The 9,632-nt window shown below is 44.1% G+C and overlaps 1 protein-coding gene across 7 annotated transcripts in view; it reads left to right on the forward strand.

Annotated features, from left to right (window-relative positions):
* clcn3 (chloride channel 3) overlaps positions 1 to 7,987 on the forward strand; it is a 29,048-nt gene extending 21,061 nt beyond the window's left edge. For 4 of the 7 annotated variants that reach the window (XM_063895405.1, XM_063895399.1, XM_063895404.1 and 1 more), the window contains 5 exons: positions 123 to 309; positions 448 to 846; positions 1,232 to 1,448; positions 2,418 to 2,493; positions 6,125 to 7,987. In XM_063895405.1, the coding sequence (XP_063751475.1) occupies positions 123 to 309; positions 448 to 846; positions 1,232 to 1,448; positions 2,418 to 2,493; positions 6,125 to 6,298 (1,053 nt within the window). In that variant the 3' untranslated portion in view covers positions 6,299 to 7,987. Of the gene's footprint in view, positions 1 to 122; positions 310 to 447; positions 847 to 1,231; positions 1,449 to 2,417; positions 2,494 to 3,916; positions 3,948 to 6,124 lie in introns of all 7 variants that reach the window. The other 3 variants (XM_063895403.1, XM_063895406.1, XM_063895402.1) reach the window with 2 other exon arrangements.
* Positions 7,988 to 9,632: the final 1,645 nt, after the last annotated feature.

Here is a 9,632-nt window from a genome sequence, read left to right on the forward strand (position 1 = left end):
CAAAGAAGAACAGTCAAGAAAAGAAGTCTCTCTCCTAAGACAATTCATGAAAGGTTCCCAAACAGAATTACATGTTTACCTAACACTAAAACCACTTCCTGTCCCCCCCCCCCCGCCCCCAGGTGCCATCGGGGTTGTTCATCCCCAGCATGGCCATCGGGGCGATCGCAGGGCGGATCGTTGGCATCGCCGTGGAGCAGCTGGCCTATTATCACCACGACTGGTTCCTGTTTAAAGAGTGGTGCGAGGTGGGAGCAGACTGCATCACGCCAGGGCTCTACGCTATGGTGGGGGCCGCCGCGTGTCTGGGTGAGTCAGCGGATAACTGAGGGATGGTGCGAGGACATATGTGTGGTTGAATCCTAATACCATAGACTGTAAATAAAGATTGATGAAATGGCAGCTGCCCAGAAGTGTATCCAAATGTGTATTTCTTCCCCTCTTCAGGCGGTGTCACCCGTATGACCGTCTCCTTGGTGGTCATCGTGTTCGAGCTGACGGGAGGCTTGGAGTACATCGTCCCCCTTATGGCCGCCGTCATGACCAGCAAGTGGGTGGGCGACGCGTTCGGCCGGCAGGGAATCTACGAGGCGCACATCCGTCTGAACGGCTACCCCTTCTTGGACGCCAAGGAGGAGTTCACGCACGTCACGCTGGCCAGGGAGGTGATGCGGCCGCGGCGCAGCGACCCGCCGCTAGCCGTGCTTACGCAGGACGACCTGACGGTGGAGGAGCTGCAGAGCACGATCAACGAGACCAGTTATAATGGTTTCCCCGTCATCGTGTCCAAGGAGTCCCAGAGGCTGGTGGGCTTCGCTCTGCGCAGGGACATCACCATTGCTATCGGTAACCAAAGTATTTCACACCTTCCAGTGAACAGTTTTAGATCACGGAGCACAAGAATGGTTCTGTTCCTAACCGTTGTCTTGGCGTCCCGTCAATTATGCAACTTTTTATGGATAACATATATATTTTATGTTATGTATTTACGATTAATAGACCTTAACACCAAAAAAAACCTCTGATTTAAATTGAAAAAGGAATCATTTAGATTATAGTTGAGATCAGAGGAACATATCTTGATCTAATACATCAGTTAATTTGTACAATAATTGAGTGCATCGGTTTAGTAGTGAGCTCCAAATGTATGAAAAGGTTGAGAATATAACAAAGAAAGGTAAGTTATCAAAATATTTGATTATAAAGTATTTCCCTCTTCCCTCCTCCACAGAAAACGCTCGTCGGAAGCAGGAGGGCATCATGCTGAACTCCAGGGTTTACTTCACCCAGCACGCCCCCACCCTGCCGGCCGACAGCCCCCGGCCCCTCAAACTGCGCTCCATCCTGGACATGAGCCCCTTCACCGTCACCGACCACACCCCCATGGAGATCGTGGTGGACATCTTCAGGAAGCTGGGCCTGCGCCAGTGCCTGGTCACTCACAACGGGTGAGTAGGAAGTGAAATCTGAGGAGGAAGGAGGTGCTGTGAGGACAGAAGGAGAGTCCTTCTCGCCTCCTTCCTCCTGGGTCTGACTGACCCGTCTGAAGTCAACATGTACACAGTGCCGGTGTTGCATGGGCTCTGAACTCCTGGAGTCCCTTCTGTAATCTGCATGGCCTAACCGCTGTGCTGCACCTCCTTTCCCTCCCGCTGAGCAATAACAGGTGTTCTCCTGCTGCGGAAACTAACTACAACTACAGAACAGGTATCATGTCGGGAGGCTGTCAGTGAAGGCAGAGTGTGTGAAGCTGAGACGTGGAAAGGAGGATTGCTGAGAGGGAAATCTGAATATTGAGGTTTTCCCCTGGTTTTTATTTTCCTGACTATTTCATTCATATGAGTGGAAATAAATGTCGTAAAGATCAGGAGGTCGAGAGCCTCCTGCTGGTGTGATGTCTGATAACAGTGAGGATGTGTTTAATATTCCTCGGTTCACAGATCCCTTCAGAGAGCCGCTGTGCAGCACTGTTTGCTTTCATTAACATCCCATATTTGAAAGGATATGGCTGGCATTATTCTAAATATTCTATATGTGTAGTTAATGTTTACAAATCTCATGAAAGTAGTAGACGTTTTAATTCCCTAAAACAGCCATGCAGTGTGTTTTCATTATGTATTAATACACATTGTGTTTCTGTAGGAAGTATTTACAGGACAGAATACATGATGTTTGTAAAGACGTCACACCCAGACCAACAGACACTCTCCGTCCTAACTCTTGTGAAATTGTTTTGTTATTTAAGTTGTTAAATCTTCATTTCCAGTTATCCGTTTGTTATTTTAACTTACACCCTGTTGTGTATGTTTTTGTGCTGCTGCTGTCTGTTCTCTCTCTGTCTCTCTTCTGTTTTTTATTTGTTGTTGTTGTTTATGTTGTTTTTGGCCAGTTTACCGAGTAACGGGTGTGTGTTTCAGGAATGTTTTGGGCATCATCACAAAGAAGAATATATTAGAGCATCTGGAGGAGCTCAAGCAGAACACGGAGCCCCTGGTGACTAGCCCCGCCCCTTTACACATGTGACCCCCCCTCCCACACTTTTGGCACCTGTCTCTTAGGCTCCGCCTCCTATGAGGGCTGCATGAAATTTGGTGTGAAAGACTGTTGACAGTTCCCGGCTGAGCATTAAGCCTTCCTCTTCCTCTTCTTCTTTCACTCACTGTCGACTCTGTGTTTGTTTGTGGGTATAGTTTGGAGTTTCGCTCATCCTAGAGAAACATCTGTAGAAGCACCTCCTCCATCTCATCGCCTGTGGCAGCTTTTTGAGTTAAAAGAAGTGCTTTTTTTATTTATTTTTCTCTGGGTCCTGTAATGTCGGACCTCTTTGGGAACTGTCACCTACATCCCTCTAGAGCCCCTTTCAGACATGTGATCCGTTAGGGAAATATGCTGGATATTTACCGTGTTGATGTCAAAAGCTGAAGTAAAATAATTAAAGCGCTCCCTTAGGACCTTTGAACATGTAGGTAAAGTTTCTCTGGCTTAGCTCAGGAGATTTTAACAAACTTTAATATATATGTCCTTTTTAATTATTGTATTATAAACAACATTATTTACATTGTAGAGGAATTCTAATGTTAGAAGAAAAGAGAAAATGTGTGTTAATATTAATATTTCTGACCTTTGTGGTGTTAAAGAGCAAAGTCAATAATAATGTTGTTTATCTGATGCCAACTCCTTGCAGTAAGCAAATAGAAATGGACATTTAGTCATTAACTATGCATGATCAAGGACACAATGTTGGCTGTAAAACAAGACTATTAAAGCCTTTATTTGATCTGATAAATAATGACATTTATGACAAAAAGTATTCTGAAATCTGGGTTGAGACGACAAGTGGGACTGGTCATTAATGAAGATACTGAGATTTTAAAATCCTTTATTAATAAAGCCAATCAGAGAACGTTTCTTCTTGTATATCTCTTTTGCCTTTAAAGAACATCTATCTGTTTATTATGAGCTCTAAAGAAGCCCAAACTCTGTGATTTGATCCGATAATCTCAATCAAACCCTAGCGTAGAGATAGATGAAGCCAGTCTCCATGTCTGAAAGGGTCATTAGATTCCCAGAATGCAGCTGTGCAGCTCACCCCATCACACTGCGTCTGTCCCCCTGTAGCGCTGCTTAGCGTTGTGTCGGCTGCATCGTGCTCGCACCTTGATAAGATGTTCATCACGTCTCCTCCACACAGCGCCTGTGTCTCTGGTTTCATTTTGAGAACATGCTGTGTCATTTCTCAGCATGTGTGCACTCATGTAACCATGATGCCTGTGAAGTGTTTCCCACCTCCCTCTCACAACACTTAATTTACCAATACACCCACCCTCGATATTCTACCCTCATTAACGTGTGCTTTCTCTTCTGTTTTAAACCCCCCCCCCCCTCTCGACCCCACCGTTCCCCTGGGTCTCCACAGATCGAAGACGTCAGACCGTAACAACCACTTGGCGAGTAGCTAGGAGCTCTGTTATTATCTTTAGTGGGTGGTGTGTGTTATTTAGCAGGGAGGGAGAGGGGGATTCTCTGGTGATAATTCATCCCCATCCTCCCCTCATTCTGTAGTGTTGTGTTGATCGGTGCCGGTAGTGCTGTAGTGACCGGGCTAGTTAGCGTGTGGTGATGAAACAACCTTGATGAAGTAACTACTAATCCTGTTCTCTAACCTGCCAATGTTTCCTCTTAGCCAGCTGTGTCCTCTCCCTCAGAGTTAACAGATTAAACACTAAATGTCTTATAAACAAAACAGAGGCTCTTTTGAGTCCACAAGTTATCCAGGAATTCTTTTATAGATATTGACCTACAGCTGACTGTGCATGAACTATTAACTACTGGAAAGAAGAAGATTAGGGCCACATGAAGAAAGAGCTAGAATAATGAGAAAATAGTGGGACATGTTAAAGGTTTATATTTAGATAAAAAGTGATCAATTAAAAAAAATAATCAGACATTTTTAAAAGTCGACATTTAGGAAAACATTCCAGGAATTTGAAAAAAAGTCTGATCTTTTAGGAAAAAAGTGATCATTTTGAAGAAAAAGTCAGAAATTCAAATTTGGAAAAACGATCTGCTCGACCTAGTTGCTCAAACTACAAGTAGATGTCTTTAAATATCTTGTCAGTCCAAAACCCCAAGATACTGTTTAATATGATATAAAACAGACGAGCAGGAAATGTATATCAGTAACGATCAACTGATCATAGTAGCTCTCTTGTCAGAGTTCCAGTTATTACTTTGAATATAAACCTCTCTGGACACGGCTGGCTCACAGGGACCATTCCCCCCCCCCCCTCAGACCCTTTACACTCTGATCTGTACCTGGTATCCCGAGCCTCTTCAAATGTTATTGTTTGTTTCCATGCTTACGATATGAGCGAGACAGTGGTAGAGCGCTGATCTGTGTAGCCAATGCTTCATGCCTCCTGCTGCTCAGTAGCTGTAACTCCCACAGGTCCTCAACCCTCCTGTCTCTCAGACCTGGCTCAAACCTTTCCTCTCTCATTTTGGTTACACTTATATCAGCATTATGGCCTCAGATGCTCCTCTTTACCTCAGACTTCATTCAAGTTTAAACAGCTGGGAAATCAGAGCCATGTTAGGTTAACCCTAACCTGAAACGTGCTTATGAATCAGCAGAAAAGTACTAACTGAATATTCAGAAACTTCTTCCTGAGTCAGACCCGTTCTTATTAGTTGGGTCCATCTCTAGTAGAGGGAGAAGAAGAAGGAATCTGTCACAGGAGTCAGAAATTGCTCACATCGATATGGAAATGAGGATTGTCCAATCACAGCACTCTCTAACATACATGTTAACTAGAAACGGAAAGAAAAATAATCACGAGAAGTGCTTATTAAAGAAATGAAGAGACTTTTATGTGAGATTGTTTCACATAAAAGTGAGATTCCCAGGTGTTCTTGAATACACTTTATTTTTATAACACATTTGATACAAGTAATGCAGGATAATGTGCTTTCCAATAAGTAACAACAGACAAAGAATGAACACAAAACAAGGATAGTGACATTATTATTGTAAAATAATATGAAAAGGTTGTTTGTTAGATAGTGTTATATATAAGGGTACCAGCTATCTACATGACCCAAGAAACCACAGCGTTAAAATGTTCCTATGAAATATAATTCTATGATTTCTGACTCCTGTGACGACCATGCCCCCTCTTCTCCTGATCAGAGGTTGTAACTCTTCTCCACTTCCTGTTCACTACTTCCTGTCTCCTTGTAGGATCCAGTCGTTCCTTCTGCCCAGCTTTAGGAGCGATAACATGAAACAGTCGAGGCAGCGTCTGAAGCGGCACCCTGCTCTCCGGTAGTCGGGTGCTGTTTCAGACCTGCCTCCGTCCTCTTTCCCTCCTGGTTACTCACTTCCTGTCCTGCTGACTTTTGTCTCCTCAGGGACTCGTGTTTTTGTTGGCTTGCTAACCACCCACCGTACACAGATGAATTTTATCCTTAACCAATTTAAAACCTCCCTGATTGAAGAGATCCTCGCCAACAAAAACATGACGTTGTTTTCTCTCCTTCACTCCAAACCTCCTCCTCCTCCTCCTCCTCCTCACTTCTCTAAACTTCTTCTCCTCCCTCCTTCCCTTTTTGTCTCCCTCTGCAGGCGGCTTCTTGGTATTATCACAAAAAAAGATATCCTGCGTCACATGGCTCAAATGGCAGACCAAGATCCCGAGTCCATCATGTTCAACTGATCGGCTCCTTCCAGGACGGCCGGGGGGGGGACGACAGCGGGGAGGAGGAGGAGGTGCACCTCCTGGACGGCTCCAATCTCTGACACACGGACCCCGTTTTGTTTCCATGTTTAGTTTCCAGCTTTGTAGAACCTCGCGGGCTGACCGTGCCCTCCACAGAGACTTGCAGACCATGAGAGGGAACGTGATGAAAGACTTTGTTGTTGTCATCGCGGCTGAAGGCACACACACACACACACACACACACACACACACACACACACACACACACACACACACACACACACACACACACACACACACACACACGAGGAATGCACTTTCTACACACACATCACAACACTTTTGCACTTGCAGAAACCTCTCACATGCATGCTCTCTGCTCCTGTAAGATACACACCCGTCTGCACTCTCCACGTGCCTCACGCCTCCCCGTGTCCTGTCGCCTGGCCGGGGGTCAAAGGTCAGAATGAACCGCCGACGAGGGACGCGATGAGAAACCTTGACACCTCCAGGCTTCTAAAAATGAAACTCGCTTTCCTCACCCCCCTCTTGCACACACACACACACCACATGTCCGTCCTGCAGAGAAATGCATTGTAAACCTGTGAATTAAATGTGTGTGTGAATGTGTGTGTGTTCTACCACCACTACATTCCAGCGCCTGCTCCTCACCCCCAAACGTGGCGCTGTGCATGGCTGCTTCCCCCGGGTGAACGTAAGTCAAAATGAGATGGCTTCAACAAATGTGTGTGTGCGTGTGTGTGTGTGAGAGAGACAGATGGGTACTGTATTTCAAGAACAAAGTGTTGACTTTCAGAAGGAGAAACGTGGGAAAAAGACCTTCAGGAGTGTGATTTCTTTACTGATTCAGCTGTGTGCGTGAATGTGAGTGTGTGTGTGTCGCTGCCCTTCATTTGTTCAGTGAGGCTTTAGATGAATTTAACATAGACTAACACTTCGTGCTTTAAAATGACAAAAGGAAATCAAAAAGTCACTAAACAACTAATGTGTCTGTGATTAGTGAGAACACCAGCCCGAACTTTGGTAAAAAAATAACCCATTTGAATGTTTTAAATAGTTGTTTTGTTACCATACGTCAAAAACACGCACTTTTTGGAATCATAATATTAATGAAACCTAATCTGGACTTTTGATTTCAGAAGAAGTAACGTAAATCACGCTGAACTGAAACACATACGGCTTCATCTGCACGCTGCTTTCCCTTACAGCAGGTTGTGCTAAATCTGGCTCGCCACGTCTCGCAACATCTGCCAAGTGCCTGGCAACGGTTTTTTTTTTTTACCCCTAAAAACCCACCTGCTACCCCCACCAACCTCCCCTCTTTGTCCTCAGAACGTATTGAGATCCTCTTTAGTGCAAACGATGAAGGGAAAAGGAGAGACGGTGAAGCGGGGATCAATGGCAGCACTTTACCTGTAGAGTGGCGGCAGTAGTGTGTGTGTGTGTGTCTGTGTGTGTGAGTGTGTGAGGAAGGTTGGGTTCATCCTGTGTACGTGTGACAGGGCAGCAGAGCGTTTCTGTTAACCAGTGGTGTTGCCTAACATGTATTTCATACTGATCTCGATGTTTTTCTCCTCCTTTTTTTTTATTTATGGGTAGTGTCGATAGAGTTGTGCATTATTATTATTATTATGAAGAAGAAGAATTTTATGTATGGTTACATTGATTGTTTGATTGTACATTTAAAACAAAATGTGTAAAGATTAAATTTTGTTTTAAATTAAAAGGAACAAAAACGATTGAAGTTGCACCGGGGGGGTCGTTGTGCTTTATTTGGTTTCTCCACAGCTGGGATTTTCCACCTGTAGGGAACAAGACCTCCATGTTTGTTACTCTGACTTCAAAGAATATAATCGTGTTTTCTTTTCCGAATGATTTCTACCCCATCTTGCAGTCTTCGTCCACAGATAGTTTGTTTTAGTTCTGCTGTTTCTAGGGTCAAGAGTGACTGCAGGAGATTCAAGCTCAGGAACAAGTAAGTGGACCTTTAGTGGAGATTGATTTGTAAACTCGATTATTTTTCTTACGATTTCATGTTGCATAAGATTGTTGTACAAGATGATCAGTTTTATTAACAAGCAGGTGCCCACAAACCAAAGTCAAAATCTAAACTTGAATTGGGCAACATCAAACTCCAGGTTTTTCAGCCTCAAATAAACGCCTTGTCCAATCTGCATCATGGAAGCCCCTCTCTTTAATGGCAATGCTCCTCCTGTAGGGGGCATCAAAGCTCTACTAATCTTTTCATGTCACAGCTGTACTCCATGCTTGATGACTGCTGCCCCCTCCTGGTCGTGTTTGTGTCTCCCTGCTCAGAAACAGCTTCACAGTGCGGTGTCTGTCTGCCTCACCATTTAGTGAAAACAGTGGATTTACTGTTGGAAAGGGGAGGGGAGGGGGGGGGGGGGTTCGGAGAGGTTTTTGAGCTGAGTCTGGGAGAGGCGATAGGGGCCCTCCACTTCCCCAGACACAGAGCAACCTTTGTTGTTGCACCCTTTTGGTTTGCAGAGTTTGAGAGAAGCTCAGAGACACAACAGAGAGAGAGAGAGCTTCTCCTCCTCCTCCTCCTCGTGTCGCGTTACAGAACATCCATCATTCATGGTCGTCTGAACCCGACACTTGTCTTTATGTCTGGCATAAGCGTGAAAACCACATAGATATATCATACATTTTATTGTCTTTGTTGACCGAGTTAAGGGAATGTTTTGTTCATTGTGACATTAAAACAGGGTGTATTCAGTGAACTTCAAATGGTCTGTTTACACTTTGTATCCCAGCTATTAATATAGACTGTTTAAGCAGTTATACCTGCATGTACAAAGGAAAAGTGTGCATTTTGAGGACTTTTTTATGTCCTCTACTCCTGCAAACAGCTTCAGTCAGACACTTGAAGTATCCAGCTCTGTCAACACTGTTAGGTTAGCTTAAATAATGTAAGTCAAGTATCCTGTAGACCACAACTTCATGTGTTTGCTATGTTTCTTTCATTTTGGCAGATTGGTACCACTTCCTGTTAGCAGTGTACTCAGGGTAATTATAATCGGATTACTTTGATACATAAAAACGTGATGATTCTCAAGAAAAGACTTTTACATGATGTGTTATGGATTTGAGACAGACAGGGAAGATTATATACTTAAGTTTGAATCCAATCAAATCTGGATTGAGGTATTTGACTTTTTTAAAGACCAAGAGGGTTTTACAGTACTTCAACTGCATTTCCCCTCAGTATCTTTGTCTGAAGCCCCTCTGAATGAGACTTATCTCTTGCATACAAATGGGGAAAGGGATGGTTGTAGGAAAAAGACGATGAATTCCCTCGATGAGACATGAAGTCATAGTAGATGTGGCTCAGTTTATGTCTGGGCTACTCCTGCAAAAAATAACAAATGC

The sequence above is a fragment of the Eleginops maclovinus genome, chromosome 11 (genome assembly GCF_036324505.1).
Source record: "Eleginops maclovinus isolate JMC-PN-2008 ecotype Puerto Natales chromosome 11, JC_Emac_rtc_rv5, whole genome shotgun sequence".
Classification (NCBI taxonomy): domain Eukaryota; kingdom Metazoa; phylum Chordata; class Actinopteri; order Perciformes; family Eleginopidae; genus Eleginops; species Eleginops maclovinus.